This window comes from Diplotaxodon limnothrissa, linkage group LG23 (assembly GCF_057381915.1).
Source record: "Diplotaxodon limnothrissa isolate DT_005_m linkage group LG23, D_limnothrissa_male_GT1.1, whole genome shotgun sequence".
NCBI lineage: Eukaryota > Metazoa > Chordata > Actinopteri > Cichliformes > Cichlidae > Diplotaxodon > Diplotaxodon limnothrissa.
In genome coordinates, this window is record NC_140617.1 from 19,173,150 (window position 1) to 19,191,169 (window position 18,020).

General features: G+C 39.1%; 1 protein-coding gene across 2 annotated transcripts; it reads left to right on the forward strand.

The window, feature by feature from the left end:
- Positions 1 to 377: 377 nt before the first annotated feature.
- LOC146607821 (polyunsaturated fatty acid lipoxygenase ALOX15B-like) lies at positions 378 to 17,561 on the forward strand. 2 transcript variants are annotated; one of them, XM_085347411.1, is made up of 14 exons: positions 378 to 521; positions 744 to 939; positions 1,101 to 1,182; positions 4,273 to 4,395; positions 4,472 to 4,575; positions 4,676 to 4,842; positions 5,011 to 5,154; positions 9,562 to 9,765; positions 9,951 to 10,037; positions 10,124 to 10,293; positions 15,108 to 15,229; positions 15,327 to 15,427; positions 17,108 to 17,278; positions 17,382 to 17,561. In XM_085347411.1, exons 1-14 carry the CDS (start codon positions 378 to 380, stop codon positions 17,559 to 17,561), a joined length of 1,995 nt encoding a protein of 664 aa, XP_085203537.1. The 2 variants fall into 2 exon arrangements, with proteins under 2 accessions (XP_085203537.1, XP_085203538.1); XM_085347412.1 differs by having other exon boundaries at positions 378 to 509; positions 747 to 939.
- The last annotated feature ends 459 nt before the right edge of the window (positions 17,562 to 18,020 follow it).

Here is an 18,020-nt window from a genome sequence, read left to right on the forward strand (position 1 = left end):
CCAGTCTCAGAAAGCACTGGTTAAAGTGTTTGTGTATTTATTGATTTATTTTAAGTAATTGTGTTTTATGTATATTATGGTTTTATATTTTTACAAATGCTTTATATACTTATTTATATACTTATTTATATTTAATGGTTTATACCTTGTGTTGTGGGGAGGGGGGTGGAGTTGTGTGTTTGTTTCTTGTTTCTTGTCTTGTTTTTATGGACATGAAGTCTGCCAATAAAGATTGAATTGAATCATAGAAAAAAGGCACTAAAATTGATTTCATATTTATATATAAAATGTATACAAATATATTTGTTTTTGGACTGATTTAGACAGTATTATAAAGGTGATTGGTTATTACATTTTAGCTACATTCAAGAGTTAAAATGAATGAGTATGAAGTGACCGTGTTCATTGGCAAACTGGACTTGGCCTCTACGTTTGACGATGTCTACATTAAACTGGTTGGCTCAGACGAGAGCCCCCGAGTGCAAATCCCAAGGAAGTGGATACCATCTGTCAAAGAAACAGTAAGTCTGAAATCCACATGCATTTTTAATTTTGTCTCATGCATCCTCAATTTTGGCTAAATGAGATTAAATATTGATTTAGCACATTAAATACTGTGAAACTGAAACATACACTTTCATTTTTTCCCATCTTCATAGTAATTGTACTCTAATTGTTGTAGGGTAACAACTAAGTTCTTATCATAAAGACTTAATGCTGACATTTTTCTGTCATTACTGCAGGAGTTACATTTAATTATACCCTGCCCCAAATTCCTTGGAACGCTGGTGCTGGTAGAGTTACAGAAACAGAACAGGTTTGAAGACTCTTGGCATCCTGTTAAGGTGGAAGTGAAATCCCCTGAGGGACGCATCTATCACTTTCCCGTCTACCATTGGATCACTGACAATGAGGTGCACTACTTCAGAGAGGGCACAGGTTTGTGTAAATGCTCTAGTCTGACATCCTGTGTGCATTTCACTAACAGCAGAAGGTATAAAACAAAGAAAGAAAACTGCTGTAAATAATTGAATTGACAGAATTCAAATTAAACTGTGTTTTACAATAATTTAAAATCCACTGTTTTATTTGATTTTAAGCTCTCACAGTCTTTGAAGACAAATGTTCTGTTGACGGGTACAGTCGGGAGGAGGAGGTTAAGCAGATGAAAAACGTTTATTGGTAAGTGATTAGAGCTTGTCATAACATATGACACAAGTTAAACATTCATAACATATGACATAAACCAGGTTATATCTATCTATCTATCTATCTATCTATCTATCTATCTATCTATCTATCTATCTATCTATATAATTCCCCACTCGCCCCTGTGGGTGGTCAATCGTTCAAGCTCGGGTCCTCTACCAGAGGCCTGGGAGCTTGAGGATCCTGCGCAGTATCTTAGCTGTTCCTAGGACTGCGCTCTTCTGGACAGAGATCTCCGCTGTTATTCCCGGGATCTGCTGGAGCCACTCGCCTAGCTTGGGAGACACTGTACCTAGTTCTCCAATTACCACTGGGACCACCGTCACCTTCACCCTCCACATCTTCTTGAGGTCTTCTCTGAGCCCTTGGTATTTCTCGAGCTTCTCGTGTTCCTTCTTCCTGATGTTGCTGTCATTCGGAACTTCTACATCCATCACTACGGCCATCTTCTCATGTTTGTCTACCACCACTATGTCCGGTTTTCGTAGCCACCACCATTAAGTCCCACAGGATCTTAGCTCAGTCATTTTCCATCACCCTTGGGGGCATCTCCCATTTTGACCCTGGGACTTCCAGGTTATACTCGGCACAGATGTTCCTGTACACTTGGTTATGGCGTTCCATGTATGCCTTGCCTGCTAGCATCTTACACCCTGCTGTTATGTGGTGGATTGTCTCTGGAGCATATTTACACAGCCTGCACATGGGGTCTTGCCTGGTGTGATATACCCCAGCCTCAATGGATCCTGTGCTTAGTGCTTATTCCTGTGCTGCCATGATTAGTGCTTCTGTGCTGTCTTTCAGTCCAGCTTTGTCCAGCCACTGGTAGGATTTCTCGATATCAGCCACCTTCTCTATCTGCCAGTGGTACATACCGTGTAGGGGCCTGTCCTTCCATGATGGTTCTTCGCCTTCCTCCACTTTCTTGGGTTTCTGCTGCTTGAGGTATTCACTGAGCACGCTGTCAGTTGGGGCCATCTTCGTGATGTATTCGTGGATGTTTCTTGTCTCATCCTGGACTGTGGTGCTGACACTCACCAGTCCACGGCCCCGTTCCTTCCGCTTAGCGTACAGCCTCAGGGTGCTGGACTTGGGGTGAAACCCTCCATGCATGGTTAGGAGCTTTCTTGTCTTGATGTCAGTGGCTTCTATCTCCTCCTTTGGCCAGCCTATTACCCCAGCAGGGTACCTGATCACAAGCAGGGTGTAGATGTTGACAGCCCGGATCTTGTTCTTACTGTTCAGCTGACTCCTCAGGACTTGCCTGACCCTCTGCAGGTACTTGGTGGTTGGAGCTTTCCTAGCAGCCTCTTCATGGTTCCCATTCGCCTGCGGGATTCCCAGGTACTTGTAACTATACTCTATGTCTGCAATGTTGCCTTCTGGTAGTTTGATTCCCCTCCGTTCTGACTACCTTCCCTCTCTTTGTTACCATCCAACTACACTTCTCCAGCCCGAAAGACATTCCGATGTCATTGCTGTATATCCTGGATCCTTGGATATCTGCCACTGTGATGGTTACTGGACCCTGTTCGGGGAGGTCGCTGTGGTCTGCCCTCAGATCCACTAGCCACTGAGCATTGCCGTTATGGGTTGCGTCCTTCTTCCATATGCTCTTCCAGTATTGTTCTGCCTCCAGCCTTGGTGGTGCTGTTCTCATATTGTTCCCCTGCCACTGAGAGTACACCTTGGCTGGTTCTGTGGAGAACAGCTGGTTTATTCTCTTGCCTTCTATCTCTCTGGTGTACCTCCTCAAGCGGCTGGCCAAGGCTGTGAGTCGTTGCTTGGCAGTTTCCAAGGCCTCAGGTATGGACAGCTTCCTGTACTTCTTAGGCACCTTAGGCACCTTTCTCATCGCTCCTTTCTGCAACTCCGATAGTTGGCTAACCTCCCTCCGTGCTACCTTGATCTTAGCCTCTAGCCTCTTTCTCCATGGAGGGTGCTGCCCCTTGTGGCTGTTCAACTTGTAGCCAAGCATCTCACTGATCACTGCTGCCGTATTGTAGATCAGCTTGTTAGTGTCGATAATCGTGAGGGTACTTCACGTAATCTTGGTAACCGGCTACGGGGAGTCCCACTATATATATATATATATATATATATATATATATATATATATGTATACACTTAAAACTAACAGTTTAAAAATGAATCTAAATGTGATTGGTAGCCAGTGTATTGACTTTAAAACAGGATTTATATGGCCTCCTTTGTTTGAGCTAGTTATTAGTCACGCTGCAGTTTTCAAGAACCTGGAGATGAGCCAGCCGTTTCTTGTTTGGACAAGTAAACAGACCATTGTAGCTGTTAAGTCTTGTAGAGACAAAAGCTTGGATTATCATCTCAAGTTCACTTGTTGGCATGATAGATCTAAGTTTTGAAATGTTTCTCAAGTGAAAAACGCAGTCTGTCTGATTTAAGTTTTGTTCAAAACAAAAAGATTCATCACAAATAACATCTACATTTCTGAGACTACACTTCTTCATGGAGCCTAACCCTCTCGAGGCAGGCATTTCCAACTTGCAACAGTTAAAAACTAACAACCTGAGTACCCCACATACATATTTCATGAGTTTTTTTTACTCAGAAGTACCATTGCAGGACTTAGTTGTGCATTAGCAACAAAAACTTAATTTGAGCCTGAGAGGGTTAAATCATCCAGTTGCTGTTTAATGTATCAGACAGCAAGTGTGATAAAGTTTCAGTTTTATCTGGGTTTAGCTGTAAATAATTGTTGTTCAATGTGTATGAACAGATCCATTTAAGAAGTTATTGATGAATCACAGATTTGTGCATGAAATAATCATACACATGATTTATGCAGAGATTTGTGGAAACTAATTTCTTTGAACGGGCAAGCAAGCAATTTATTTATACAGCCCTTTCAAAACAACTCGCAGCTGAACACAAAGTGCTGTGGACTTGACATGCCAAAATTGATACATTGAATAAGTTAAAATATAAAGATAAAAATATAAAATAAGATGAAGGAATGTATGAATGAATGAATGAGGACCATCATTACCCCTCCTCTCATCCAGTTCTTTCTCCTTTTTCCCCCAGCTGGGATGTGTACAAAGATGGAATTCCCCAGTGCCTGAAGGCAGATGGTCTTAAATCTCTGCCCTATGACATCTGCTTCTCTTTCACTAAGTATGCAGAGATGACCTACACTGCAACCACAGGGTGAGATTTTTATATTTACACACCTATTGAAATTATTTAAAGTATCAGAAAATGTAACTGTGCTTTCATCTTCCAGATTAATAGAACTGGAACTGATACAAATAGCAGAGTGTGAGAAAAAATTTACTTGCATGGAGGATATTAGCCGCCTGTCACACGTGCATCAGTCAGTCACATCAAGTAATGAACTATTGACCATACCATGCTTTAGATTGTATATATAATGGAATATATTAAACTGTGCCTTAAAAAGGAGAAAGAATGTATGTTTTATTTCTAGAATACGTCTATAACCACTGGAAGGAAGATGCATTCTTTGGCTACCAATTTTTAAATGGTACCAACCCCATATTGATCCGACGCTGTACAGCACTGCCAGACAACTTTCCTGTCACTGATAAAATGATCTTCCCTGATGGTCAGCATAATCTCACAGATGAAATGATGGTAATTGTTTATTTCCCATTAAATAAAGATGACCGAAAAATCCCTTGTATCTGGCTGATCTATTCTTTATGTTTAGTGAATGAGTCCACTGAAGCACTTTGCAAATGTAATATCAGACTGCACGTAAAAGGAACAAACATTTCTCGTTCTTTTTGAAACTTCAAATAGAAGGGCAACATTTTCCTGTGTGACTACAAGCTTTTGGATGGAGTGGACGCAAACACCATCAATGGGGAGCAACAGTTCTTGATGGCTCCACTTGTTCTTCTCCAGAAAACTAATGATGATAAGCTGATGCCGATTGCTATTCAGGTAAGTTTGGAACATAGAGTGAAAAATGTGACCTCATCAGCAGATTAGTGATAAAAACTGTCAGAATTTTTCTGCTGCTACCATTCAGACAGTTAATTTGTCCACTTGAGCTTCAAACATTCCACCCACTGAAATGAATTGTGTGTGTGTGTTTGTGTGTGTGTGTTTGAGTTATATATCATGGTAAAACACGCTTCAGAGAACAGTACGTGATAAGTGATCGCATCTGTTGTTACCACAACAAACAGTGCAGGGCTGTTTAGGTGCCACACATTTGGAATGTTTTTTTTTCTGTAAAGATACATAAAATGAGATTTTTGATTTGCAACAATCCCACCAATTATCCTATATATGAACATATAATATCAACGTATAGTAGACAAATTTACAAAATAAATGTTAAACTACCCGATTAATTATTCGGTTCATGAAGCAGTTTGTCAAATCTTTTTCATCTTCCAAATGAACTCTTCAGAGCCTAATTCATGCACTGTTGTGAACACGGGCAAGGACAGTTGGAGACCTGTTGGATGAGTTGGTGCATTGTAATGTAATTCTTCCTTGGGCAGTTAACACTGGCACAAAAAAACAAATTGGCATGTGGACATCTGCAGAGACCTTTGTTATCATGGCTGCATGACAAAATGTTTATCAGTTGGACCCAAGGAGACCCTAGTGGATTTGCAGATGTGGAATGTATGATCCCACCTTAACAATTTCATATAATGAAATCCCCAAATCATAATACTTCACTGCTGTTGAGAAGGCACAAACCAAACAACATCTTGAAAATCGTGGGCATTTAAGAGTTCCTTAGCATCCTGTGTCCTTGGTTTTATCCTGTTTCATGGATTGTTAAAATTTGAACCTGGTCTCTTTCTACTTATTTGTGCTTTGTTGTCTCTCTTAATCCAAATCTCAATGTCAATTTGTAAACTTTAGCTAAGATATTTCATATCAGCGATGACAATAAAAAAAATCTCCCATAGTCTATCATGGCGTTGGCTTCAAGTGATAGCTATTAGGGTGCTCAGATGCTCTTCTTTGAATTGGATCTTTGAATAATCCTTCTACATTTGATTCAATTTGCTGATGTACTTCTAATGCAGCATTGCTTTTTTATTTAGTTTCCCCACATATACAGCTGTGAACGTTTTCAAGTTTTCAAAGGACTCTTTGCAATCACGTGAAAAACCAAGTAGATCCTTACTGCTTCCATAGGAATTAAAAGAACAAGTAGCACCCAGGTGCTGATAATTAAATTCAGTTTTAGTCATACAGTGCAAATCATATCTACAGTTGCCTTAAGGTGCTTTACATATTAAGGTAAAGACCCTAAAAGACAAAAAAAACAAAAAAAACACGAATAATCAGACAACCCCCTATGAGCAAGCACTTTGGTGATGATGGGAAGAAAAGCTCCCTTTTAACAGGAAGAAACCTCCAACAGAACCTGGATCAGGAGGAGGAGCCATCTGCCCAACCGGTTGAGGATTGTGGGCAAGTAGACAGGACAAAGACATGCTGTGGGAAAGAGCCAGAGATTATAAGGGGTGTATAAACATATAGTGAGTGAAAAAGGTGGCTAAGAGGAAACACACAGTGCATTATGGGAATTCCCCAGCAGCCTACGCCTATTGTAGTATAACTAAGGGAGGATTCAGGGTCACCTGATCCAGCCCTAACTGTATGCTAAAGCATACAGTTAGGGCTTTTTGATGTTGATCAAAAAGATCAACATCTCTGGCATTAATCGAATCAATTGAGGAGATTACGAATGCTATAGATCAGAAACAGTATGCAGCTGGAGTATTTCTGGATCTCAAGAAAGCATTCGACACCATCAATCATGACATATTAATTAATAAACTGGAATGGTATGGGATTAGGGGGGTTGTACTGCAATGGGTGAAAAATTATTTAAGTGACCGGAAACAATTTGTGAAGCTGGGTGTCCATTCCTCATCATGCTTGGACATTGCTTGTGGTGTTCCACAAGGCTCTGTACTGGGTCCAAAATTATTTATTATTTATATAAATGATATTTGTAAGGCATCTGATATATTAAAATTAGTATTATTTGCAGATGACACAAATATTTTTTGTTCTGGAGGGAATCTAAAGGAGCTGCTGGATACAATTACTTCAGAAATGTGCAAAATTAAAAAATGGTTTAACAGGAACAAACTATCGCTAAATCTAAGTAAAACTAAAATTATCTTATTTGGGAATTCCCTTAGAAATGCACAAGTGCAGATTCATGTAGATGGTGTGGAAATTGAAAGAGTACTTGAACATAAGTTTCTTGGTGTGATTATAGATGATAAATTAAACTGGAAGTCTCATATAAATCATATACATAACAAAATTTCAAGAAGTGTCTCAATCTTGAGTAAAGTAAAACACATTCTGGACCACAAATCACTCCACATTCTCTATTGTTCCCTGATTGCACCGTATTTGAATTACTGTGCAGAGGTTTGGGGCAATACTTACAAATGTTCGCTATCATCAATCTTTATATTACAAAAAAGGGCCATAAGGATAATCCATAAAACTGGTTACAGAGATCATACAAATCCACTATTCTTAAAATCAAAAATTCTAAAATTCACAGATCTGGTTCATTTTCTCACAGCACAAATTATATATAAAGCAATAAATAACCTGCTTCCTGACAATATTCTAAAAATGTTTTCTAAAAGGGAACGGGGATACAATTTGAGGGGGGAATTAAATTTAAAACATCCTCGTATCCGTACAACATTAAAAAGTTTTTGCATCTCTGTGTGTGGAGTGAAGCTGTGGAACAGACTAAGTAAAGATATGAAGCAATGTCCAAGCATGGCGCAGTTTAAAAAGCGGTTTAAGGATATGGTTTTTACAGGGTACAGGGAAAAGGTAGAGATTTGATAGGGTGTTCTTGTCTAATATTTTCATGTGTGTGCGCATGCACGGGTTTGTTGGTATGGGTGTGTATATATATATATATATATATATATATATATATAAAATTGTAGGTTGTGTATCCTTCAGGTGTCAATGGGGTTATTGAAAATGTGTATATGTGTGTATATACGTAGATATGGATAGATAGAAACATATATGTGTATATATTAAAAAAAAAAAAAAATTACACATGACATATAATGTAATTGCAAGGAGGTATTTCTGTAGTCTATTGATACTAGATAGTGGAAAAGGGGTGGGATTAAATAAGCTTATGCTTCTTCCTGCTCCTTTTTGAACATGGACGTTATTTGGAGTTGTGGTTGCTCGTTTTCCTTTTGTTTGCTTTGTTCATTTGTCTCTTTTAATTCTATTTTTTTTATACTTTTTCAACATGTTCAAAATAAAGATTCAATCAATCAATCAAAAAACAAAGTTTGAAGCCCAATCTCAAAAGTAGAGTGAGTGTATGTCTCCCATTTTCAGTGTCCCAGGGATGCCCCTATAATTCTGAGCAGAACCCCACAGGAGGGGGTTTCCTAGATTTGAGTAACGTTTACGAAAACAGTAATTTAGCTTGCTGTGGTTTACTAACAATATGAATATGTAATAATGATTGTGTCAGGGTCCTGGGTCTCCTGACCCAGCGTTTAGTTCTTTGTGATTTTTGTATTATTGTACTTGTGTGTGATTTATTCTATGGTTTCTAGTTTTGATCTCTCTGTGTCCCCTCTGTTCTGTGTAAGTTTGTGTCTGCATGTTTGAGTTTCCCTCTGTGTCTTTTGGTTCATCGAGTCCTCTGCCTTACTGGTTATGTCTCTGTGTTTCTTAGTTGCTGTCTCCACCGTGTCAAGTTTGCGTCTGTGTCATACTTCCTTTTTTACTTCGAAGGTCCGTGTCTTATGTGAATGTGTTTAGTTTACGCTTCCTTGTCTCGTCAGTTCTGATTTCCCCCCAGCTGTGCTCTCCTGTGTCTCATTCTCCTCGTTACTTCCCAGTGTATTTAGACCCTGTGTTTCTCTGAGTCAGTGTTGCGTCGTACCCTCAACAAGCTGTGTGTTTTGCCTCCGTGTTGCCAGTGTTTTGTCTCCAGCTCCAGTTCCAGTTCAGTATTTCTGCTACAGTGTTTTAGTCCACCAGCGTTTTTGTTTGTCTTTTGGTGAGTTTAGTTTAGTAAGAGGTTTTCCCAGCAATAAAGCTGCGCTTTAAGTTGTACTTCTGTGTCTGAGTCCTGCATTTTGGATCCACTACTCCTGCTTGCCTGCCTGCCACACAGCCAACCATGACAGATAGAAACCATACAAAAACCCATAATTTTCTTCTGTTTTTCCACAAGTATAATAGTATAATTTATTATACTTTATAAAAGTATAAAATAGAATAGTCAGAAACATCAGCAGAACACAGCAGTGATTAGAAAAGGTGGTGAATTTACACATGTTGTTTCTTCTCCTGCAGCTGAAGCAGAAAGCAGAACTGGGCAACCCGATCTTTCTTCCCACTGATTCTGAATACGACTGGATGTTGGCCAAGATCTTTGTGAGAAGTGCAGATTTCAACCTGTTTGAGCTCAATGCTCACCTGCTGCGCACTCACCTGCTGGGTGAGGTTTTTGCAATGTCGGTGTTCCGTAACTTGCCCATGGTTCACCCTCTGTACAAGGTAACTGAGGCTTATATTTAGAAGATTTCACACACTTTTGACTTTTGATGTTAATATAAGTCTTTTATTTTTTTCTTTGTTGTACAGCAGTGAAAAAGCAAACACAACAAACACATGAGCGTAAAACATCAAATAAGAAAGAAAAAAGTAATGCTTTTAATAATCATTTTCTTTTGTTCCACTAGCTCCTCATACCTCACACTCGCTACACTCTAAACATCAACTTCTTAGCTCGGAAACTGCTAATATCTAAGAATGGAGTTTTCACTCAGGTATGAAAAGAACAACAAACCAAAAACCTTTTCTTTTTCAGTATCATCTTAAGTATTCGTCTGTCACTGAGATTTGACTGTTCTAGTTTACAGCTTCCGGTGGAGAGGGTGTTTTCACAATCCTCAAAAAATCGCTGTTCTCGCTGACCTACAGCTCCCTCTGTATCCCAGATGATATTGCAGAGCGTGGGCTGAAAGATGTGCCAAACTTCCACTACAGGGATGATGGACTGAAGCTCTGGGACATCATACACAGGTTCTGCTGCCACTTTGTCTGACAACACATATGACAAATTAAACTATAACCTTTCATCAGTTCCAAGTTCCATCCAAGATCATGCTCCAGACCCTTGTAAGGCCTTGGATTTTGTTTTGAGTCCGACTTTTTAATGTGGGTTTTATTTTTTGTTTTTTAATAAGTGCAGGTTTGTGGTCATAGGGGCTTAGCAATTTCAAAGCTCAGTTAAAAGTGAAAACATCTGCACTTTCATGTTGCAGTCCTGGTTTTCTGCCTCTCCTATTACCCACTCCTCTAATACTACTCTTTACCTCTCAGTAGTTGCTAGGAAATGTCACTAGTGTGACATGAACACAGAGCAAGTTAGTTGATGAATGGTACTTTAGCCAATAGAAGACATATGTGCCCTGCATGGGCAGTGGCGTGTCTAGAAAATGTTTGTTGGGGGGGCCAGGTAGGGGCACAGATTTCGAGAAGGGTGGCAGATGTAATTGGCAGATAATGTTTAAAAAAAAATTCTACCAACCGTTAACCATAATTCAATAATCCTGTAAACCTAATAACCGAATGCGCTTTTAACTCTTATTAGAATGAGATTTTAACCACTACGGTGCAAAGTTTTTAGATACTGCGTTGATAAAGTACAAGAGATACACTCAGTGCTTTGTCAATGTTTACTCAGCATTCAAGGACAGCAATATTTGCATAGTATTTTTACTGACATGTAGTGCACATATGTTTTGGGCAAAAACATTTTTGAATATTAAAATACGAACATTTGTAACAAACAATTGACAAATTAGCCAGTTCCAATGCAAAACTTTATCTGCCTGTTAAAAAAAGAAGATAATCTTCTCACAAACTGGTGTTTGATTTTGAAACAGGAAAAAAGTGGGGAAACAACTGAAAAGACTAACATTTGAATAAAATCTGAAAGCAAGTAAATACTTTCTATGCTGCCTTATGGTAAACTTTGGTAATATTGATCAAGAACAACACTGGCTGATGATGAAATCCAGTCAGCTGGCACGGTGACACTGCCAGTATTAACCTGCAGGGCTGGACTGGGATAGAAAATCGGGCATTTTGACTACAGACCGGCCCACCAGGTATTAAAGCCATAAAGCCTTTGAATGAAAACAAATGCTGTTGTGACAGTGATGTACACTGTCTTGTTGGTATATGTATGATTTCTATACATTTTACGTCAGATAAAAACTTTGGTTGTAAGATTTAGATAATTATTTAATAAAAGCTAGATATTTTAAATGAGAATAAGAAAGAAAAGTATTTCTTTGTGCCCCACCTTTCCCTGTTAATGCCCTACCTGCCCCCTGGCAACACTTTCCTAGATCCACCCCTGCACAGTTACCAGCTGTCAGCTATGTAGAAAAAGGATCCTGGTGTTATTTATCTCTCAGAAACAGTTCATAACTTCCCTTCAACTCATTCATGTCACCTAAAAGGTAAACCTGTTTCTCCATCACCTGTTCAGCTCTGATGATTCAGTAAGGACATCTCCTGGTTTCATCTTCATGTTTCCCTCTCACCACATATCCAAACCGATATCATGACCTGCAGCTTTACAGCTGTGATACTAGAAAGTAATATTAAATAAATTCTAACAACAGCTGATCAAGCTTAAACGTGCTGCTGTTGTTTAGCGCGACATCTGCTGGTTTCCTCTTTCTGGCGCAAAGTGGGCGATCAACAAATGAGAGAGAAAAGCTGATCAGCTGATCATTGATCAGTTTCATGATTGAAGTAGCAACAGGAGAGGCAGGGGGAGAGAATGAGAGAAGAAGAGGCAGCTGTGCAGCGTAACGACAGAATAAATCCAGCTTTGTGTCTTTTTTTCATTGTAGCTGACAAACTGTGTTCCTTCTCAGCTCAATACGAAACGTGTAATATTTTCTCTGAATGAGGGACCATTCCATTTTTTTTAAGGAGCCGTTGGCAACTCTACTAACTAACTTTATGAATAAAATAAAGTTCACTATCAGTAACATCATAGCACCACCCAGCTGTTGAAACTCCGTCATGCTAGCTCACGCAGTACGAGTTATTGCAACTGAGGGTAAAAAGTCAGCACAACGAAAATAAACTCCACCTAAACTTGGTTTATATCTGACCCAGATAGACTGCAGGTCATAAGTTCTTACCTGAAGTTCAGTTCACCTGACACTCGAACCGGCGGCTGCCTCGGGGCTCTCCTCCTGCCTCCCCTTCCCTCATCCACCTGCTGGCCTCTGTGGAAGCCCCGCCATAGCCACCACCAAACAACTGAGTTATTTTTACACATGGACCTGCATCTGGCCAATCCACCACCTCTCATTGCTCATGCCATTACAAAAATAAATAAATAAATAAGTCACCGGGCATATGCCCGGTATGCCCGATGGCCAGTCCAGCTATGTTAACCTGCAACCAAAACTGCAGCTCCATACAGCAATGTTACGACTTAGATTATATCTTATAACTCATAACTCTTATGTTAGCTGCCCTCAGTAGCATACTGTCTGAAATATTTGACGGCTGCAATAATTCTTCAAGTGTTATTTTTTCTTTGGTATTCTAATTTCACCGAAGTTTACTAAACTCAACAAACTTAATATTACTTACCGGGACATTTATTCTGTCCTCATTTTCTTTCACCGAAAAATTGTTTCCTGCAGTGCCGTCTTTCGTGCTTGGCTCTCCTACCTTTGCTAACGTGATGCACATAGCGCAGAAGCCGATGCTGCATTCACTTACACTCGGATATCTGAGCTTCACCGTGAAAACATAATCGGACATTTGATATTTGATTGAATTTTATTGTTTTGCCTTTGGGGTGGCACCTGGGGTGGCCAGTCTGGTTGGGGGGGTGGCCTGTGCCCCCCCAGGCCACCCCGCTGGACACGCCACTGTGCATGGGAAGGGAGTAACCTATTCTAGATTATTTCAGCGTGTGGTGCGTTTTTCCCTTTGGCACAGTATAAATATGTTGTTATTCTAAATACTTTCATAATATAACCAACTGTAAACCTTAGGTTTGATGTTTAAGTGGAATAACGTTGTATTGTCAGTGATGATCACTAAAAGAATCTTTCACTCTAATTTTAAAATACACATTTAAAGGGAAATATTACACATATTTGTCAGTAATTGTCAGTACTTTAAGATTTAACACTTTGTCCTCTGCTGGATTCAATTGGCTGTTGATCTAACTTTTAACCCTTTAAAGCCAGTCGGTGCGGGCACGCTCCATTTTGCGTAACTATTTTTAAATCCCGGGAGCACTGCAACCATGTAAGCTAGCAATAATTGTTTTTGCATATGAAACCGGAGGAATTGTACTTACATCTTATGCCATCAGCTTGTCCTAGGTTACGGTTTCCTTCCAAATATAGCTTTGCAAAAATTGCATAAACAGCGCTTGCAGCAACAAAAACATAATATTCCAGAAACACGCTTTGCCAATCCGATCAGCTGTTCGTAACACTTCCTACGTCCATCAGCGCAAACTATCGCATATCCGCCATGACCTGCCCGAAACCGGAAGTGACGTCATTTTCGTGGAAATGTAGTTTTTTACCATCAGGGCCTTGTAAGGCTATACTGGTGTTTTTAAAAGTTATCTTTGACTTTATGACTTTCTGTGTCGTTTCTGGGATGCTTAGAAGTCAAATTTCACTGCTGGAAATAGTTTATTTTGATGCATATGCTATTTGTTTTGCAAATTTGCATTATAATACTTATTTTCGTTTTTCCTGCAGTATATAAAAATTGGTGGATTTCAAAAATAAAACTATGAAGACACTCAAAATAAATTTTCTGTGGTGGGAAACTATTTTGTGCAACTTTTTTGTATTTACAGTTTTGAGGGATAAGCCTCTTAAATTTCTCTAACTAGAAATATATGTTAAAAAAAAAGATTTTCAATTTTTTTGTAGTTTATTGCACTTTTTTGCAATTTATGTAATTACTATGCACTTAATGCATACATATTATTAAAATGTGGGCTATAATGGTTGTATTGGTGTACAGCAACTTGAAGTGCTCCCAAAAATGGCACTACAGCATGTAAAAATATAATATAAGCTCTGGGGGACTTGGTTCTATGGTAGGCCTTAAAGGGTTAATATCATTTAAACTCAAACTGGTGTCCTCATAGTAATTCATTTAAATGTTTATACTTTTGCTCTCTCTCATATAAGATTAACAGTCACATTTAAAAGTAAAAACAGGTTTTACTTAAAACTTTGCAATACTTGCTATAAGGTTCACACTGTCCTGACGGCCATCAAAAAGACAGATTAATGCATTGTCTGTTAACCTATATGCCTCTAACATGTGAGGGCTATATTTATAATTCTTAACATTGCTTTCACAAAGGCATGATGAAATAACTTGGAATACGAAACCTTACAGATTGTCTCATCTGTTACCGAGAAGACAGGGTGCATACATACACATGTGCAGCTGTGAAAAAGTATCTGCCCCCTTTTTGGTTTCCTAGTTTTTTGCATATTTTTCACACTCAAATATTTCAGAAAGCGAAAAACTCCTCTGTACCTGACACATACATGTAACTGTTTCTGTAAGCTTTTTGACATAGACTCCTAACATCTCTGGTCTTTCCTGAATCTTCCTCTCTCCACGCCTCATAATGGTTAAGAAATGAAGAAACTACAATATTTTAAAAAAGAAACAAAATGACTGATGAAGCGGAAATAAGTTTCATATATTTTATATTTTTTCCAAATAGTACATTATGTATTATAGGTGTTTAAATATTGTACTAAACAACATGTAATGTGTTTGACTGACTGTGTCTTTGGTTGCCAAAGATTTGTGAAGGGCACACTCAGCTTCTACTACAAGACTGATGGTGAGGTCGAGCAAGACTCTGAACTGCAGGCTTGGATTAAGGACATTTTTCAAAATGGATTTCTTTCACTAGAAAGCACTGGTGAGCTTTTAATAAAGTGTTAATTGTATATTAACGTATTCCATCCAGTTACTTTCTGTGTACTGATGTGATTCATTTTATTCTTCATGATTTTCAGGAATTCCACAGAAATTCACCACTGTGGATGAGATGGTCAAGTTTGTCACCATGGTGATCTTCACTTGCTCTGCTCAGCACTCAGCTGTCAACTCTGGACAGGTGAAGCCTTCTATTTTACCCAGATTACCAATCTAGTGTTCTGATCAAATTCTGTAATGTTCTCTCAGGTACAAGAAAAGGGTGCAGGATGCATCGTCTTCTTGTAGCTGATCCCTGTAGGACTGGCCACTGTGTCTCATTTGCCTCCATGTCACCCCGTCCCTCACATCCTTCAGTTAAGCAATTTGGAGACAGTTAGAATACACTTAGTTCTAATTGTGTCTCTTCTGCAGGAATGGATTTGTTATGAACAGACAAACTGTGCTAAAATCTGAGCGTTATCAAGACACTTAAAAAAAAACCCATAAGCAATCATGTTTAATGCTGTCTGTGATCCTAATACCTCGTTACCAGCCATGCAAACCCATTGCCCTGGTTGCTTTTACAAAAACTCTAGTGTGGCATGTCTTTGGTCGCTGTAGAAAACAAATGCTGTAGGCTTCGATAAGTTTTGATAAAAGCTTTGATAACTTTGCATCTTTGCGTCTAATGTCATTATATGTTTCCACCATATGTTTAGTCAGTGAAATTAGAATGTCACCTGTTAGCTAGCTTTGGGAAGCAAAATACTCAACAAAACACCTGAGCATATGCCACCTAATATCTGAAGATCTTTATTTGTTACTGTGACACATTTGTTTCTTTGACAAGAATCAGGCCCTCACACTGATGCATGTGTTTCATGCATGCTCTCTCATCAGACTCTAGTAATAAGTGATAGCATTAGTCAACACGCCATCAGGCTCATAAAGGCAGCTGTAAACCTTTGAACAGGTGGTCAGGACATTTATTCCAGCCTTGCTTCCTCTCTTTGAAGCCGTGACGAGTGATTCTATTTGCTTTGACCTCGAATAGTTACTGAACTTATTTGCTTGGTGAGCCTTCCCTCTGCTTTGCCAAAAACTCAAAACACATTACATTACAAAAAAACAAACTTATTATACAGGCATCTCAGTCAGTCTTATATATCTTTATCTTCTCAACTTCTCTGTGCTAATGTATTTATATTAGCCTAACCCATAGGTGTCAAACTCTGGCCCGCGGGCCAAATTTGGCCCGCAGCCTAATTACATTTGGCCCGCGAAGCCATACCAAATTACTATTAGAGCTGGCCTACTGGTATTATACAGCTAATATATATATTGTTTAGTATTAAGCTTTGCTTGTTCCATATTCAGTTTTTCAGCAAAACGTGTTTGAGTCCATAAGAAAAGATTAATTCTTATATCTGGAAGAATAAATATATTTCAATAACTATTAACGTTAGCCCGCGACTTTGTTCCAGTTTTGAATTTTGGCCCACTGTGTATTTGAGTTTGACACCCCTGGCCTAACCATAGCTCTGTATCTAGTCAACAGGTAATACATTATATGTCAACTGGCCCAACTTTATTACAGCTTTCTGTGACATAGTTTTTCATCTTCAGTCACATCAAAGTTTTAGCAGTGCTATATGTTTTAGTTTTGCAGAAATACCTTGGTAAGAACATGCTACGTCATCCTTGAATGGAAACTAGCTAACTTCCTGCTAATTTCTAACTGAGCTAAACCTCATAAACCCACAAACACTAAGAACTGCATTGATTGTTGACCTGAAGGAGCCCTTTTCTTCCTGGAAAACAATAATGGTGTCAGCCTGTAAAGATTATTAATGACTTATCCATTATTTCTTCAATGCAGTACGACTTTGGTGCCTGGATGCCCAACAGTCCTACCTCCTTGCAGCTTCCTCCGCCAACAGAAAAGGGGATAGCAAATGAGAAAACAATGCTGGACTCATTCCCCAGTGTTAACACAACAGTGCATGGCCTGGCTGTGATGTGGCTACTCAGCAAGCAGTCCTCTGACTGCGTAAGTGTGTTGCAAAAGGCTCCTGAAAAAGACTGTACATAAACAATCTCAAAATGTGAAAAAAAATATTTACATGTCAGTGATGTCATACCAATCTTGTTAGGTCCTTCTTGGCCAGTACCCAGAGATGCGTTTCACTGAGGAGTTTCCTCTCCAGAAGATAACAGATTTTCAGGAAGAGCTCAAAAAGCTGAGTGCAGACATCAAGGCCAGAAACTCAAGGTTGGATCTGCCATATATATACTTGGATCCAGATGTGGTCGAAAACAGTGTGTCCCTTTGAATATTGGAAAGCAGCTTTTCCTTCTTCTTCAGCTTCAGATTTACAAAAAGAAGCAGAGAGGAAAACGTGTGGCCTGATTCTGACTCCTGCTGATTTATCTTTTGTTATTACTCATACTTTTTAATATACTTTTTACTTCATTAGCGAGTACAAGGAAAGGGGATAGACCCCGAAGTTGCCAGAGTGAGAAGGTTTTTGAGTGAATATGGTCTGCTTTGGTGTGGGTTTTAAAAAAACAACTGTGTCAAAATATGAATTAATCATTTTTCTTCTTCTTCTTTCATGGGGTTTCAAGGGGTGTATGGAAAATACACAATAATTGTTCCTAATGATTTACCTTTTCTTTTACATTATAAATAAATAAATGTTAAACAGGGGTGGCTGTAGCTCAGGTGGAAGAGCAGGTCATCTACTGATCGAAAGGTTGGTGGTTCGATTCCTTGCTTCCCCTCCTCTGTA

What these genes read in the sequence shown, in the direction of transcription:
- LOC146607821 (XM_085347411.1), top strand. Translation starts at nt 378, where the DNA reads ATGAATGAGTATGAAGTGACCGTGTTCATTGGCAAACTGGACTTGGCC. An exon ending in CAGATGAAAAACGTTTATTG is followed by an intron (nt 1,183 to 4,272) that starts GTAAGTGATTAG and finishes TTTTTCCCCCAG; the next exon opens with CTGGGATGTGTACAAAGATG. An exon ending in ATCTCACAGATGAAATGATG is followed by an intron (nt 4,843 to 5,010) that starts GTAATTGTTTAT and finishes AACTTCAAATAG; the next exon opens with AAGGGCAACATTTTCCTGTG.